The 18,495-nt window shown below is 44.9% G+C and overlaps 1 protein-coding gene across 1 annotated transcript in view; it reads left to right on the top strand.

Annotated features, from left to right (window-relative positions):
• The first annotated feature begins 468 nt into the window (after positions 1-468).
• Positions 469-18,495, top strand: part of SLC16A2 (solute carrier family 16 member 2) — a 137,725-nt gene continuing 119,698 nt past the window's right edge. Inside the window, exon 1 of the mRNA XM_081793534.1 lies at positions 469-1,641. Within this exon, the coding sequence (XP_081649660.1) occupies positions 996-1,641 (646 nt within the window). The 5' untranslated portion in view covers positions 469-995. The remainder of the gene's footprint in view (positions 1,642-18,495) is intronic.

Raw genomic sequence — 18,495 nt, 5'->3', positions numbered from 1 at the left:
TTAGTCTGGGACATTCAGTGGGATTCCCACGTCTCTAAGCCTCAGGTAGGCGGACAGGGGCTGTGGGTGCTGGAAAGACACCCTTGGCCCGTGGCTCCGCAGAGTCCTGAGGGCCAGAAGATCCGCGCTTGTCCAAACTGGCGTCTTGACCCGGCCCCGACTCTTCGTTCCCCACAGAGGGACGGAGAGCCAGGAGGAGCCTGAGCTGAGCTTAGGCTCCCGCCCTGCCCGGGCCCGGCCCCCTCCGGTGCCACTGCACCTCCCTCCCTTCCTGGCCCAGCCCCCGAACCAGACCCGGCCCTCTATGGCTCCTCTGGGCTCCAGGTTGGCGCAAACAAAACCCTGATTGACTGCCCAGAGGGGCGGGTTTCGCTGCCGGGCTGTCTCCTCCCCTTCGCGTCCCGCCGGGGATTTGCCGGGAAGGGCGGGGGCGAACAGGGAGAGACTGGTGGGGTGGGAGGGGTTGTGCAGGACCGTGGGAGGCTGAGACCCCGGGCTCTAGAAGATTGTGCCCACCATCTGTCCGAAGCCTGGGCTTTCCCCCTCTAGGTCGCTTTTCTCAAGCTCAAGTGGGGGACAAAGGGACTCCCGAGGACAGGGTGGGGTCTCTCAAAGTCCAGCTCTCATCCTGGGGTGCTCAGGACCACTCCAGTTCCAGGATGCGTGTGAGGAAGAAGGGAGTGAGAGCAAAAGACAGTGGGGCTTCCCTGGAAATTTTGGGTTGATCAATGTCTGTTTGGAGCCTGTATGGAGAAGGCACGGGAAACAGGACAGTTTGTGGAAAAACCATTTTAACTCTCTCTCTATTGGGCATATGGACAAAGAAGACAGGATTCAGTAGTTTTGAAAGGAAGTTGAGGTAGGGAGCAGGGCTGAAGTACGCGGGCGAGTATGGGGAGCAGGAAGGGCTAGGGAGAAGAGCAAGGCTCTAGCGGCTGCCTGTTGAGGGAGGAAGAGGTGGGGGGGGGGAAGAGGAGGGGGAGGAGAGAGATGACATGGGGAGAGCAGAAGGGGGGTTGGACGTGGGAGGAGGAGGAGAGGACTCGAGGGACCGTCTGTCGCGGGACAGGCTGGCCAGCTGGGGCGCGGAGCCGGGAGGAGGAGGCAGCGGCAGCAGCAGTGCTCCGAGGAGCAGCAGCAGCAGCGGCGGCGGCAGAAACAAGTACCAGCCACACAGCGGCTCCTCTCGCCCGAGCAGCCACAGTCCCCCTGCCGAGATGGCGCTGCAAAGCCTGGCGAGCAAGGAAGCCAAGGGGCCCTGGCGGGAGGCAGACCAAAAACAGCAGGAGTGGGTGGGAAGCGCCGAGCCAGAGCCAGAGCCTGAGCCGGTGCCAGTGCCCCCACCAGAACCGCAGCCGGAGCCACAGCCGGAGCCACAACCCCTACTGGACCCTGCTCCCCTGCCGGAGTTGGAATTTGAGCCCGAGCCAGTGCATGAACCCAAGTCCACGCCCGCCGTGGAGACCCGCGGCACCGCTCGAGGTTTCCAGCCCCCCGAAGGTGGCTTCGGCTGGATGGTGGTCTTCGCTGCCACCTGGTGCAACGGATCCATCTTTGGCATCCAGAACTCTTTTGGGATCCTCTACTCCATGCTGCTGCAGGAGGAAAGAGAGAAAAATCGCCAAGTAGAGTTCCAAGCAGGTGAGTGGCCCCGCGCACCCCTCCTGGCATTTGGACAAGGGTGTTCTCTGCTCCCACTGCCGCTGACCCCTGACCTTACAGTCGTAGGCGCCCCTTCAGCTTTCCTCTTCTACTCCTCCCCCTTGTCCCTTACCCACGGCGCTGCTAAGGCGCAAGTTGCGGGGCTCTGGGCACCCTAAGCTGTTGGAGACTAGGCACAAGACGTCCCTTGGGTGGGACTTGGGATATTCATTGATCACATGCAAGGAATGAACTTTTTTGCCCTGGGACAAATCCAGACGCACTTTTTTTTTTCCTTTTAATATGCTGACCATGTGTAGTGAGAGAAAATATTTGCAGATTTTTTTGGAGGGGGAAGTCACGGAGAGAGGAGAGAGTTGGGAGGCAGGGAGGGCTTTGAGAGAAATACGGTACTGCAGATCTTCGCAGCAGCCCCTGTTCCCGCACCGGGGGCCGAGGTGTTTTCTGTCAAAAACACTTTAGGAATACTGGTGACTGAGCGGAGTCAAACACAACCAGGCATGTGTGTCTGCTGGAGACAGAAAGGGAGGGGGAGAGTGGGGGTGGGGTGTGCGCGCACTCTCTTTGCCAGTGGTGGTTATGGCCCAGCCAGGCCAGGCCATCCTCTGTCACTCTGAGGAATCCAGCATATCTCCGTGCCCTCTGAGCTGAACCCCAAAGCAAGCAGAGAGGCGGTCTCCGACGTCTCCTGCCAGAGAATTGTAAGGCGACTGGCAGGCTGGGCCCTGAGACTCACTCCACGCCTCCCCCAACCTGAGCCTTGCTCTCCCTGGCACTCTGAGTCTCTCCACTCTCCGCGGGATGCCTGTTTCGGCCTTAGCGGAAATGCTGGCCTTCACCTCTCCGGCTTTCGCGTGGGGCTGACATGGTCTTCTTCCCTAACACAAGCAGGGCCAGGGAGCATAGCCTTAGCTTTCTAGGCCCAGCGGCCGCAAGACTGCAAGTTTGCATTCTCCTCGCATTGAATCTGCCTGTAGGCTGGTGAAGTCAGAGGAGCCATCCTGTTTTCTCAGAAAGCCAACGACGTTGCCCTCTCAGCAGTTCTGATGACGAGTCTAGAGAAGGAGTGAAGGATTTGGGATGCCCTCTCTCTCAAGGCTCGCTCCTTCTTGTGTCTCCTAGGGACAGCTCCACTAGACTTGCCCAAAGTTTGCCACTCAGAATAGGTGGTTTTTCATAGTGTTGCCCTGGGGCTGAAGGGTTCCCTCTTCTCGACACCATAACATGTACTTCTGCTGCCCTCTGGGGGGGCCTCGGGATTATTTATTGAACATAGAAACCTTGAATTCTAGGGCATTCACTGGCGGGTTCCCTGGGCATTTGGACAGCTTCTCCTACCACTCTGAACCAAGGACCCATCTTTTTTTGTTGTTGTTGTTTGTTTTGTCATTGTTTTGTTTTGTTTGTTTGTTTGTTTGCAGCTTCATTGGGCTGCCTTTGAAGAAGAGGTTTGGAGCTATTGGTACCTCTTGTGACCTATTGGCACCGCACAGTGTGGGCCCCACTTGAAAGTTAGACTGTGTATCAATGGCTGTTCAGGGTGGAGACTACCAGGCCACATTGATGCCTGAGAGTAGGGGGTCCCTGGACTGTGTGGAACAACTGGAAAGAAGGTCACTGCCACATTCACCCCTGGGAATACCTTTTCCTTGCTTTGATTCAGTTCAGGGGCTCCTGGGAAGGCAGCCAGGGTAAGGCCTTTTGCTGTTGTCTAGGTTACCTAGGAGGGCACCTGCTGAGCATTGCCCTGTGGTTAAAAGCAGGCTGTTGGCCTTCAGAGTCAGTGGCAAAGTCTGGGTGAAACTTCATGGGAGGTAGTGGGGGATGGGCTGAAGCTAGACCCTGGCATTCATGTCCTGTGAGCAGGCCTGGAGTTGGGCCCTTTGGAGTGTGTAATAAAACTTGGGAAAAATCACTACTTTACCAGGAAGAGGTTTACTGCTGGGGAACAAACTTCAAAGTAGGTGATCATAGGGGACTCAGGGGGAGGGCTGGCTGGGACTTTCCGGTCAAGACCTCACAGTGCAGCTGGGAAGGGGGGGTGCACTGGGCTGTGCAGAGCTGTGGCTGGTGTGTACTCTGACACAGACTAGGTCCCTTGAAGGGGTAGGTTTACTGGTTTAAATTATGGTAAGTACAGGTCAAGAAGGGACAGAAAGGAATTTGGTATGTCCCCAGGGTCTCAGAATACTTTGGCTTAGGTCTTGAATTCATGAAAGTTGTTTTTGATACTGAATACTCTTGGGAACACCTCAGTTTTTATTTTGAAGAAGTCAAGAACACCCCACCACATTCTTGAGCTCCTAGAAAATCTCATCCTTAGCACTAACTTTTTTTGGTCCCTCAGCTTTCCCAAGCAACCATTCAGATCCTGAGATTCCAAATGTGTCTCTGCCTCCACACGCTTTCTGCAGTTTACTCAACATTTCCCAGCAACCTATGTCACAGCACTAGTGTCTCAAGGGATAGAAGAAGCCAGTAGAAGCTTGCTAAAATGTTTACCAGCCAGTATTTGCCTAATAGCCATTCTGGGGAACTTGGAACATATACTCCTATAGTCAAGGAGGTTGGTGCACTCTCCATTTCCATTAATGTCTGACATGCCTTTCATCTCTAAAAATCTATGAATTTATGGAGGCACCACACAGCCCAGATTCTCTTTGACTAGGCCTAATATCTTCACAGTCCTAAATCTGCTGCTGATTGGCTTTATGAGTCTGAGGTTCTGCAGATAATTGGGACTGTTATGAGGGAGCTCCAGAGGAAGGTAGTTTTGATCTATGGGAGCTAACTACACATCAGAGAGGTCTCTGGGCATGGGAAAAAAAAACCATGGAGAGTAGAAGGAAAGTGGAATTCAGGCCATTCTAGAGCATGTAATGTACACTTTTTGTGGACTCTGTGATGTGTACAGTTCTGTGGTGACACTAGCAGTTTATCTTATGCCTTCACCTGTTTTTAAAAGGAAGCCAATTTACCCTGGGTCTTACGCCTGGGAAGAATGGCAGGCAATAGGTTCCTCTGATGGAGGCAAGTGACCAAGGTCTGATTTAGGGGAAAAGGAAAAGATCAGGAGAGAAATGAGTCTATACTTTTTCAGAGCTGGTGGAAAATTTGGGAGTTCTCCCACCCAGACCAAGCAGCAGACAAGACAGGGAAGCCAGGCAATTTGGTGGAAAGTATAGCATGGCTTCCTGGGTTTAGAGGAGAGACTTTTGGAGGGAAGATGGTAAAGAGGAACAAGGTAACATTGGTTGCAAGCCCCAAGTCATTATTGGAACCCCAAGTGGGTTAGAGCTGAGGCAGGCTTAGGATTGGGGATCCAGGGGACAAGGTAGACCAAGTCAGAGTTGTTAACATTGGCTCAAAGCTTAGGTCTTTTTAAATGTGCTTCATAGTAAACCCATTAGTCTGCACTTTCCACCTTTACTGCCAGTCTACCACTGAGCCATAAAATATGATGGGAGGTATCTTTTATTGGGCAGTTCATAAGCATGTCCCTTGTAGGCTCCTAGGTTGGAGGATTGGGGCTAGGGCTCTCACCATCCATGGAAAGGGACAAGGGTCAGTAGAATTTACTACTGGGCTCAAGATTGTTCAGACTCATGGATCACTCTAATGGGGACAGAATTTTCTAGGCATGGGGAAAATAGGTACACTATGCATTTGGGCAGAGTCCCAAGGATGGGTGGGGTCAAAGGTAAGTTAAGCTATCTTTCTCTCATTGCTTCGTTCAATGTCTCATTGGGCTGACCAGTGAATTGCTTAATTTAGGAACCAGGTATTTTTTGAGCAAGTCTGCCAGGATCTTGTCTTTGCCTGAAGGTTTTGCCTACTGTCCAGATAATCTTGACCAGGTTGGCTTAGAGCCTGCAAAGGAGCTTTGGGCCACAGGGTCATTGGCCAGGCATCCTTCAAGTGACTCTTCTGTCTTCTTTCCAACAAACTGGGTCCAAACGTAGGACCTTGACTCATACTGGAAGGGATGAGAAGAAGAGGTTGGGATATTTGGAAGACAACCAGGGGGATGCTTGTTTTAGCTGGAGTAGCTGGTTGAGGCTGGATCCCTGGCTCACTGTCCAGTGGCCTCAAATGCTCATTCTAAATATAAATCTGGACACTAAAGGGCTGGCGATCTCAGTAATACCAGCTAGACAGTGACTAAGAGTTAGACAACTTGTGCCCCTGACTTGCTCTGTGACTTTGAGCAGGTACTTTACCTCTCTGTACTTCAGTTTACCTATCTGTAAGATGAGAAGGTTTGAGTAGATGAACTTTATAGCTCTGCCGTCCTATCCTTCTAGAACTATGTTATATTTTATTCTTTACTATTCATTTGACATACTTTTTGACTCATTCAGACAAAATGGAAATTTGTTAATCTATCTGTCTGAATGAAGATGCAGACAGGTTAAGAGGCAATTGGGAAAGCAATGAAAAACCATGTAGATATTATTTTCCCATGTCATATGAATTAAAAGATTATAGGGCTGCTTATATATACACCATTGTGGTTGAAAAGATCCACTACTTTTTATCCGTGTGTAAAGGCAACTCTGGATGTACAATTGCTTCTCCCAGAATGCCCTGCTTAGCATGGAACTGGAGCCCCAAGAGAATTCCCTCAACTTGGCTTGCTGCAGGCTAGTAGGCTAGTAGTAGTAGGTCTGTATGCTGCTGTTTCCAGTATTTGAGCCTGTTCCTAAAAAACATTAAACTATAAGCATTTACTTAAGCTTCAGCTTGGACCCTTCTCCTGAAACTTAATTTCCCACATCTCACTCTTATTTCTCAGAAATAATGGTTAGTATGACCTTGATTTGCTGTTACTTCAGGGTAGAAGAGTAAACCAAGATTTTAAATGTGACATAGTGGTTTCCTTCAGGGGGCTTCAGACAGAGAATCTTTATAGCTGGCTTAGGGCTACTGCCTGGGTCCCACTGTGGTTGGGTATGGGAGGACTGCTGTTTCAATCCTAGAGGAGGCCCTATTGGGTATCCCTGGTCAACTTCACTTTCATTCAGGGCTTAGCTGAGAGTGTGGCTACTGAAGTAGCATGCAGAGAGCTCTCTCTCGTTTTCCCCTAAATTTATACTTACTTGTCACTGGAAACATTTCCTTCAGTGCCACAAAGAGTAAACAAGCAGCTGGACTGTCAACATTTGCAGAAATATGTAAAGGATGCCATCTCAACTTTTTGAACAGATCAGTTTCCCAAGACGGTGTGCTGCTTTTACCACCAGCATATTTTTGTTGTGTTGTCTTTTTAAAAGAAAGAATCATTTACTCTTTTCAGATTGTGTAAAAGATGGAGTGGACTTTCTTGCCTTGGAACTGTCTCACTTGGGAGTCAACGAGTAAACCTTAGAGAAAAGGCTTTATTTGTAATACACACACACACACACACACACACACACACACACACACACCATATGCCTCACCTGAAGCCATGGATGATGAAAAAATTATTTTCCCATCTGTTTATGGAATCAGGTTTAACATAACAGAGGCTTCTGTAGGAGTTATGGGAGATTAGCACAAAGGGCCCAGACTGAACAACTTGTTAGGTGAGAGTGATGGAGAGAATATGGCTAGCCTGAGCTGTATCTCTTGTCCTGGACCCCTTTGTAACTCCCCAACACTGGAACTTGGAAACATTTATTATAAGTTCCTTTCTGTTTCCATCCCTCCCCTTATCCTGCATCACTCTCCATACTCAAAGGTTACTGGGAAGCGGGTTTAGAACACTCCAGCCCTCTCTCATTTTAGGGATGATAGAGGACTAAGCCCAAGAACATTTAATTACTTACCTTGAAGGTGGGTGCTGTGGTTAGTAATATGAAATCATTTGGCACCTATTTTTGGAGGGGAATGTGGCCTGTGTGGGTGGCTTGAGGAAGTACATGTGTCTTCACCCTGGTAGTCTTGCCTATCTCTATCTTCTACTTTGCTCCAGTTTCTGGGGTTGACAGGAGAAGAATGGATGAAATTGGCTGTCCCAACCATATTTTCTAGGATCCTCCTATTTTCATGGTGCATTTGTACCACCTTTGTTAGATATGCCATCCCCTTTCCTCCCAGTATTGTTATCTCTATTCTCTTTCTTTCTCTTGCTCAATTAATGGAATAACTGGAGTTCAAGATGTGATAGAGGCCCAACTCCAGCATGGATCTCGGCCCATTTCTACAAAGCCCACAGAGGCATCTCTTCCTTTTTCCCTTTTCTTCCCTCTCTTACTCTTCACTTTCTGGGGGAAAGGTGACTTTCTATGTAGGAGTCAAGAGTGTGGAAGCCATTAGCTCTGGATTTTTGTAGTAAGATAGCTACCATGAACTCCCTTTTGTCATTTCCACACTCCTTTTCATAGCTCCAGGACCCCAAACAAGGAGATAGTATTGTAGCAAGTCTTACCCAATTATATTCAACAAATGTCCTGGTCAGTTGTACCCCTTTGTCTTCAAATCCTTACTTTCCTTGTTCTGGGGCAACTGAACCTTCAGAGATTTCAGATTGGTTTTCAGTAGCTTCGGTGGTTCTTGAAGAACAGAAGTCTTCATTCCATTTTGAGTCTCATCATCTCTCTTCTTGCTAAAAAATACTACATAATTTGTTGTAGAGGAGTCAGAGAAGGGAGGAGACAGACACTAGGTCCTAACTAGAGTTAAAAATGCCTTCAGTGATGGTAGAAAGAGAGGAAGTAAAGCTTCCAGGTTAGTTGCTTCCCTGTTTCTATGTAGCTGAAGGGAAAAGAGGAAGGAAAATGTCGCTAAACAAGCAGTCCCTACACAATCTTTTTGCTCAATTTACCTTGTGGATCTACCCACCCACAGAGATCAGCCTCTTATCCAGGCTGAAAGGGTATGTGCATGAACTCATATGTCCAGACATATGTGTATGTGTGTATATCTTGGCATGTGATGTCTGTCTGGGCCAATTAGCACAGTTTCTTAGAACATATACCTATGAGGCTGAGATCACAGGTTCAGTCATTTGTTCAGGTCACTGAGCTTCTCACAAAGAGCTCTTTGTCTATTTACCATTCATACTCTTCACATGGGATTGCCACTAATCCCAACTGGGTAAAAGTATGGAGATGACTCTCTATAAGCCCACCCTGCTACTTACTATTATTATTATTAACATTTATTTAGTATTTAGCAAGTAAATCTGTGCCAGGCATTATATTAAGCTCTTTACATGTACCAGCTCATTTTATTTTATTTTATTTTATTTTATTTTATTTTATTTTATTTTATTTATTTTATTTTTTTGCAATTAACTTCAGTTTATTCCTTCACTACCCGGCGGCCAGGACCCAAAAAGGCGCCACAAAACCGAGGTGGGACAGCCAGGAGCGCTATCTGTACCAGCTCATTTTAATTCTCAACAACACTAGGAAATAGGTACCATTATTTTCTCCATTTTGTAGATAAAAAGACACAGGCACAGAAGTTAACTAACTTGCTTAAGCTCATATATCAAGAAATGGCAGAGCCAGGATTTGAGCACAGAGAATCTGAGTCCAGAATTCCTGCTTTTAAATATCACCTAATACATAGTAAGGATGGGAATAGGCAGCTACCAAGGGGACTGCTGCCAAGCTTTCCATTCCTGTAGCCTCAGGGCATCCTTTTGACTAAGGGATAAATAAGATGACCAAGAAAAGGTTTAATAGACAAAAGTTTGACAGTCTTCTGATATATGGCATACTCCTCTAACTACCCATCTCACTCTACCCAGAGTCATGATCCTTGGGTACAAAAAGGGCTAGAGAAATGGTCTCTTCTTAATTGGTTAGACTTGAACAAGTCATATAAACTTCCACGTATTCAGTGTTCTCATCTGCACAATGGAACCAACAGTATTTTATAGGTCTATGAAGGATCCAATGGAATTATGTATATGAAAGATCTTTGTAAATTGTGAAGGAATTGGTGCTATTTTTATTCTTATTATCCAGTGACCTGTTCTAGCCCTTAGAAATTGAGTTGCTATACCTTTCTTTAAATGTTTTTGTAAGGAGAATCAACCCTCTTACCCACCTTCCACCTCCCCATTCAATCTCTTTCTCATATTCCCTCTGTATTATTCTGCAACTTGATCTGGGTGTCCTGTAGCTAAGGACTGGCTGTGTTTTCTTTGTTCCTCAGTTCTCTAAGAGCCTTGAGAAAGGAGGGGCCAGATCCCAGGTCATATACATTCAAGGAAACAAGACATGTTAAAATATTTACAGCTCTTGGCAGGAGCTCACAAACCTCCCTACAAGTCAAGGACTGAGTTTTTTAGGAGGAGTTGCTAGGGATTGGGGGGTGGGTGGGTTGAGTGGTGGGTGAAGTTAAGGCGTCACTTCCTCCCGAGGGTCTCTTACAGAGCCTCTGTTCTCCTGCAGGTAGTAAGGAAGAAGGAAAGGGATATTTAGGGTCAGAAGGTCTGGGCCAGGGGATATTAAGCATAGAAGGGGCCTTGCTCTTTTGTATTCAGTTTTGGAGTGGGCCAATTTCCTTGTGTTCTAAACAGGATAGCCCTGGAGAACAGAGGCCGCAGAAGGCCAGAGGCTTGGAGACTGCAATAGCAGTTGTGAACAAGCATTTTAGTGACCCTTAGGGAGCTTCCATTAAGACCATTTAGTAGGCAAATCAGAATGGAAATGTTTCTATTTTTTGTTACAAACAACAAAACAAAATCTCCAAGTCTTTCTTTGAGACTAAGATTTCAATATAGTAGGATTCACCATCTTGATTTGTGGTTATTTTTTTAAATGTTTATTTATTTTTAAGAGAGAGAGGGAAAGGGAGAGAGACAGAGTGCGAGTGGTCAAGGGGGCAGAGAGAGAGAGGGAGACACAGAATCCAAAGCAGGCTCCAGGCTCTGAACTGTCAGCACAGAGCCGGATGCGGGGCTCCAACTCACAAACCGTGAGATCATGACCTAAGCTGAAGTCAGACATCTAACTGAATGAGCTACCCAGGCGCCCCGATTTTTGGTTATTTAAATGTCTGAGCTAGAAGGCATTTTACAGACCACCTCATCCTACCCCATCTGGTGCCTATTTTATAAGTAGAGAACTGAGTTCTGGAAAGATGTGACCTCAATCAACATTATAGTCAGATGATTATAGTGGAGATTGGTTTGTAAGAGGGTTTGGGAAATAGGTGCAAAGGATGGGGTTTTTGGCACCTTAGGGGGTCCTCAATCCAATTCACTGTCGTACTGTCCCTTCTTCTCTCTCTGAATTTTTCCAAAGTCAATCCCCAGGCATTACTTTGTGTAGATTGTATTGTGTTTTAACAAATGTGATTTATTTATTTAATATGAAACAAAATCCAAGAGGTACAACACTGTAAAGTCTCTCTCCAACCCCTGTCTCCCAGTTACCTTGTTCCCCTCCCTAGAGGCCACCAGTGTTGTCTAGTGTGTCCTTCCAGAGATATTCTGTTTATGTACAAGCAATTGTGGTGTGTGTGTGTGTGTGTGTGTGGTGTGTGTCTACACATTCTATTTCTAAAGCACAAATGGTAGCCCATATTTCATATTATCTTCCACCTTGCATTTTATACTTTAAAATATATCTTGGATATTATTATGCATTAAATACATAAGCTCACACTCTTTTTTTATAACTGCACCGTATTCCATTATATGAGTATATCATAATTTATTTAATCAACACTTTGCTAATAGGCATTAAAGCTGTTACTAATCTTTGAATATGGGCTTTTGAATCAAACAGCACTATATTCAATTAGTTACCACATGGCTGGCTTTGACAAAGGTTTTAACTTGTTGAAATCTGAGTTTTCTCATGCATAAAATAAGGATAATAATAACATCTTTCATTATTGGTATGGAGATTAAATGAGATGAGGCATACAAAATATGTAGCATATAGTCAGCACATACTTTGTTCAATAAATGTTATTTTTTTTCATGCTCACAAGCCCTCCCCATACCCTTTACCTCCAATTCAATTAACGTTGGTTCAATTCAAGTCAATAAGTGTTTATTATGTGCAAGGCTAGACATTGGATAAGCCAGAGAAGGAAAAGAAGTTTATAATTTCTTTGCAAAGACATAACATACCAAACAATTGCAGATTGTTGTTAAGTAGTAAAAATATGTGTCTATATAAAATTGAGTGCAATTTTTGTGTGGTGATGTGGAAAAGGAGAGATGAGTGTGAGGATTCAAGAGGAATCAAGGAAGGTTTGCTGGAAGAGTTGTAACTCAAAATGGGATTTAGCTAAGTGAAGAGGTACCTATGAATTGGGTAGTTGCAGGATGAGTGTTGAGAATTAGACACTTTGGTTGTTGCTCAGAGTCTGGGTCTTTGCCCTCTGAGAGTCCAGTGAGTCACTCTTCCCCATTAGGCCCTGACCCAGAAGACAGGGTGGAGTAGAGGGGTAGGAGGAGAGGAAGATACTGAGGGCATTAGGAGAAGAGCATGGGGTGGGAGGATGTCTGGGCATTGGGCCATGGAATGAGGTGCCTGCAACTGGCTTGTAGCATAGCCTGCCCAACCTACCACCCACTCTTCCATGTCAGCAGCCCAGGCACTTTTTCTGAGGTCCGAGGGGAGGAATAAAGGGCAGGAGAGAAGAGATGGCAACAGCTCTCAGCTCCTTACCCTAAGTCTCAAACAGACTTCCAGATGCTGTGAACCCTAGGAAAAGGGAAGACTACGGAGTGGTGACAATCCCTTCTGTATGTGGCACATTGTAATTTATATCTTAGTTGATGTCTATCCTTGCAACAGAGACAGTTATGAAATAAAATACTTAGTTGAATCTCATCATGTGCCACCATCTTTGATCACAAGTGCTATGTTGAGGAGTTCTGGAAAATGGAAAGTCAGTGTGGTTCATATTTAGTTGGGGAAAATTTCACAACAAGGAAGGGTTGTGTAGAGACTTATATTCCCATTTTATAGTTGCAGAAAATGGAAAACACACGGAGAGTGAGTGGCCTAAGGTCATACACTTAATATTTAGCAGAGGTGAGGCTAGAACCCAGGTATTCCAGTTCCATAGTCAATGGGAATGGATACTAAGAGCTCCCTGAAAGCTGGAATAGAGCTTTCCCTAAATTTGATAGCAGCCTGAAGTTTAAGTGTGTGGATAAGAAGAAGTATGGTATGATGAAAAACAAACAAACAATTGGGAAGCAAAAAGTTAAGGGAGATGGAAATTAATGTCATGGAAGGAAGGATCTGGACCTCACTAACTTGTTGGTTGGGATCAAGAAAGGTACTGGATTGGGAATCAGGAGACCTGGGTTCTGCTTTTAGCTCTGTTTACTGTCTTTGTGACCCTGATAAGTCCCTTTCTTTTTTCTTGGCCCCAAGTTCTTCACTAATGCAATGAGAAGGCTGGACCTCCCAGAGACTTAGTGCTTATAACCAGTGACTTATATAAACCAAAGAGGCCTTGGGGTGCTTCCTGGCAAGGTGATGGGGAATGGTAAGGTAGTAAGAAAACAACTTCTCTGATGAAAATGGAAAACAATTCCTCACAGATTTAAGAAACGATGAATTTTGGAAAGGGTAGCTATCCTGTGTTGTCCATCCTGTCTCCTCGGAGAATTCCATCCAAGAGGGGCAAAGAGAGCATGCATGCACAAGTGAACAAGTACCTCAATGCAAAGCAGAAATTTGGTGTGACTGATTATGATATGCTGAGTCAAGATGCCTAGAAATATTTCCTGAATATTCTCCACTTTAAGACCCCTTTCCTAAGATCTTGGCTTTATCTTTAAAAAGGGGGTTGTGTCTTAAGGGTGAAATACAACTGAGAATTCTCCTTTCATGGAGTCTTCTTGAGTGAGCACTAAAGCGGAGCCAAACTGCTTGAGTAAATCCTGGCTCCACCACTTAGCCAGGTCCTTAGGCCACTTAACCTCTCTGTGCTGCTATCTCCTCATTTGTAAGAGGCAGATAGTAAGATTACTCACTGTATAGGGTTGTTAAATGAGTTATATATAGCTTGGAAGAGCGTCTGGCACGTGGTAAGTGCTGTATAAGCATTTGATATTCTTATTATCTCACTAGTAGGCTAGTGTAACCCCAGGTGAGCCCAAGGGAGCTTAGCATAACTCAGTCAGGAATTCTGGGGGTAAACTTACCTTATCAAGGTACCATCTGGGCTACTCTGCTGTGGGCCATCCTCAGGACCAGATTAAGATCTTTAAAGGCCTTAAAAACTATTTTTCCAAATGCCAACTTCTGAAACAATTCATTAAATCTATACTTTTCTCATTTGGGGGTGGCCCTGCTTCACTGGTGCCCTAAACTCATAACTTTGTCCACATGTTGGGTAATCCTTCACTTGTCACATCTATAAGTTCCTCCCTGAGTTCTTAGGAAACCAATGCCTCTGCGTGGTCTACACATCCACATGCAACAGTTTTGAAACCTGGATAACTCCATCTACAACAGGGTGCTCTGTGTCCAACCTTCTAAGAGCTTGCCAAGATCCTCCCAAGCCCTGTGACCCCTTGCCAGTTGGGACCTCCCATCCTGTTACTTGGAAGGAGGGCTTATCTTTTGGAGCTAGAAGGAGAGGAGGATAAATGCCTGAAAGTCCCAATAGGGGCCCCTGCAAGAATCTCTAAATGTTGTCAAGTTAAAATTCTCGTGCCCAGTTGGAATGACTGAGCATAATCATAGTAGAGCAGAAGAATGATGAAGACCTCCTGCCTTGAGATGACTAGGAAACCATCCCTCTTCCCCTGAACCCTGACTTCTCCAAGGTCTTCAAATCAGTGATCCTGAAACCTTGGAGACATTATCATTATCTCCACTGCCTTGACCAGGTTCTAAGCAGTGAAATGGTAAACAGAACACTGTGTGTTCCAAGAGTCACAGTGTTTTTTTTGCCTTGACCTAGATTTTGCCTACTAGTCAAAAGCAAGTTTTCCTTAGATCTATAGTCCAACAAGCTAGAGGGACCTAGTGGCCAGAGTGAGGGAGGTTAGCAGAACCCCAGATGGATTTATTTTCTGCTTTGCCCTGGGATGGTACCATTCACATTCAGGCCTAGCCAGACTGGTGCTACCTGCCCTCCTCATAGGATGTCTCAAACATGAAAGGCTCAGGTAGAACGAATCATATCAGATGTTGGGAGCCTGTGGTTTTTAGGAAGAGGAAGACAGATAGCTAGAGCAGAGAATAGAGAGGGAACAAACCTATTTTCCCAGCTCCTAACTCCAGAAAGTACTCCTAATGGGCTCCAGAGTATCACCAGTGAACATCTGCTCAAAAAGACCATGGCTCATCTGTGTCCCATGAGTGAACTTGGCTAATATCTCTAGCCAGGACCAGCAACCTGCATACTACTCTCCAGACCATGGCTCAACAGAGAATAACACTTGCCCTGAGGCCCTCTTTATTTTTCATGGAATTTGTTTTAGCACTAATAGAAAATCTGGCCTTGGAATGGGAGATCATAAAATAGACCCCAGAGTTCAAATCTCCCTTGCCTCATTTCTTTCTGGGCTGTGTGGTAGGCTCAGGCATGGGATCTGACATAAGATAGACCAGAATTAGAATCTTGGATTTGCTGTTTACCTAATCTGCAACCTTGGCCAAATCACTTGGCCTTTCTGAGCCTCACTTTCTTTATCTGTAAAATGCGGGGAAGGAGTAATAATCTCTATCTCACAGTCTTGTAATAAGGCTCAAATGAAAGGATGGATGTGACAATATTTATTTAATTTTTTAAAAATTTATATCCAAATTAGTTAGCATATAGTGCAACAATGATTTCTGGAGTAGATTCCTTAATGTCCCTTACCCATTTAGCCCATCCCCCCTCCCACAACCCATTCAGTAATCCTCTGTTCTCCATATTTAAGAGTCTCTTATGTTTTCCTCTTCCCTGTTTTTATATTATTTTTGTTTCCCTTCCCTTATGTTCATCTGTTTTGTCTCTTAAAGTCCTCATGTGAGTGAAGTCATATAATATTTGTATTTCTCTGACTAATATGTGACAATATTTTGAAAACTGGTTTGAGCCTTATATATAAATTATCATCATGTCTACCAGGTATATAAGTTTATCTGTAGATTTGAACATGTTCTCATGCATGTATAGCTGGATTGAGGCATCACCAATGATACACATATGTATAAGTAACCACTTATGTGTACAAAATTATACACATAATCTGACCTAAAGCTTGAACTCATGATGTAGACAATAAAAAGGACACACATTCATAGGCATACACATACACATTTATCTACATGGATAGCCTCTTTTTCTTTGTATCACACACATACCCACACACAGGCAGATGTATACGTATTTATGTGCATGTGTACATATATGTACAGCTCCATAGTTTCACAGGTGAGCATACCATACCCCCCAGCTTCTCCCCAGACTATTCAGTTTTCTCAGGATCTAAGAAAGGCCATGTACATAAATCTCCCCACTTCATACTAATAATGTCCCTTTTGCTCTTGTTGGGGCCTCTCCCCTGCTTCCCCTTATTTGCAGATTAACACAGCTGCTGCCAAAATTCAAGCTGCAATATGTGCTATCAACATGTCTGGAGAGCATGGATCCTTGTCCAGTTGCTCTGTGAATAGCATTATGAATCGATTCTGCACAATATATTTATAGCCATGTTTGCACAGAGCTGACAGAGTTTTCAGATTTTTTCAAAACACAGTTAATCCAGCCACAAAAATAGTCACTAGCTCCCATTCCCTTAGGCTAAAAGAAATTGTGTATAAGACCTAATGAAAATTAGTCATGGAGTCTAAATGAGGTTGAATTTATCTCTCTCTTTCCCTCCCTCCCTCCCTTTCTTTTCCTCTACCTCTCCTCTCTCACTTTCCTTTTGCCATTTCTTTTTATTCCAAGGATCTCTGAATCTAATGTAGGGTGGGTGGTGGTGGCATGGGGTGTAATTTGCTGCAGAGAGAGTCTGAAGTCATCAGAGCCTAATGTTTTGGGAAGCACGAACAGAAGGAAAAGGAGAAAAATAAAGTTAGGGTGTCCAGGATTATAAGCAGAAAGAACATATCAGGGGAATTAAATGGGTGAGAACAAAAGCAGGAGGGTTAATGTCTACCATGAGGCCAACTAGAATGGCAAAGTACCCCAGCCTCCCCTTAATCACTGCGACACGGGCTAGTAAACTTTTTTGCTTAAATGCAAGGTTAGAACACTAAAAAGAATCTCTAGTGATAGAATTGTAAAGTTAAGCATGGTTAAAGAACAAGCTATTTTCCCAGGAAGACACTAGGCCCAGGCCTAATGTGATGGGCCCCATCCCTGGTGGCTCAGCCAGGACCCAGGGTGAAAAAAGGTTTAGGTAGGGCTATCAGATAATTTATTATCCAAACTGGGATACTTTTGAGAATGAAAGGAGACACTACTACTATTATGCAGGGGCAACAGGCATAAATTAGGTTTGTCCCAGGCAAACCAAGATGTATTTTCATTCTAGATTTAGGCCATACTTCTCCAGCTTGCCAGGAAAAGACAAACTGTAAGGGTTCCTCAAAAGATGACTTAAAAATGTGTGTGTGAGGAGGCACCTGGGTGGCTCAGTCGGTTAAGCGACCAACTTTGGCTCAGGTCATTATTTCATGGTTCATGAGTTCAAGACCCCCTGTCAGGCTCTGTGCTAACAGCTCAGAGCCTGAAGCCTGCTTTGGATTCTGTGTTTTCCTCTCTCTCTGCCCCACCCCTGCTTGCACTCTGTCTCTCTGTCTTTTAAAAATGAATAAACATTAAAAAAAAAGAAAAAATGTATGTGTGGGATTGAGTAGTAGGGATCAAGGCAGAGAGATTAAATCTTTCTCTTGTTGTTGTCCATAAATATATAATGGAACTTCCTTCCAAGTGTTTTTATTTCCTGGTAAGCTTCATAAGAGGAGGAGCTATGTGTGTATGTGTGCTTGTGTATATGCAGTTTTGTGCATTGCATGTATATGTTTGTGTTGAGGGTAAACTAGCAATTATCACAATAATCCTGATTGGGAATTGACTGTCAATCCATGCATTAGAGTAAAAAGCCCAGCTATTTCTTTAAAGTTTCTGAGAAAGACAGATACCATATGTTTTCACTCATATGTGGATCCAGAGAAACTTAACAGAAGACCAGGGGAGAGGGGAGGGGGGGAAAGTTACAAAGAGGGAAGGAGGCAAACCATGAGACTCTTAAATACTGAGAACAAACTGAGGGTTGATGGGGGTTGGGGGAGAGGGGAAAGTGGATGATGGGCATTGAGGAGGGCACCTCTTGGAATGAGCACTGGGTGTTGTATGGAAACCAATTTGACAATAAATTGTTATATATATATATATATATATATATATATATATATATATATATCTACAATATCTCCAACAATTAAAAAATAGTTTATGAAAACCAGTGCTTGACAAGTGTGGGAAGAAGCTGCTTAAGAGTAAGCTTGAGGTTTCTGTAAAGCCTAGATTTGAGCTCAAGGGGGAAGATTTGACAGCTGGCCAGTTCTCCTAGGCCTGCCCCTCTGAAGCACCCTGCCAGATAGTGGAAAATTTCTGTGCTTTGAACATAATTTAACCCCCTTCCGACCACCACCACTACACACATACACATACACAACCTACAAATGAGATTTGCCTTGTAGACAATCCTGGATGGTAAAGATCCACTAAAAGGCTTTTATATGATGCAGGCCAGATGTAAGCTGAAAGTATTTCCAGGCTTAGCAATAAAAGACAGGAATAAGACAGCAATAAAAGTAGTAAGACACCAGTCCTTGACCTTTCTGCTTCTGCCCTCATCACTTTGGGCTTTGGGCAAGGGAAATGGCTAGAGAGGCCCCAGGAGTGTTA

This window comes from Panthera onca, chromosome X (assembly GCF_046562875.1).
Source record: "Panthera onca isolate mPanOnc1 chromosome X, mPanOnc1 haplotype 2, whole genome shotgun sequence".
NCBI classification, from domain to species: Eukaryota; Metazoa; Chordata; class Mammalia; order Carnivora; family Felidae; genus Panthera; species Panthera onca.
The sequence above is the reverse complement of the archived record's forward strand: the minus strand, read 5'-3'. Positions and strand labels throughout refer to the sequence as shown.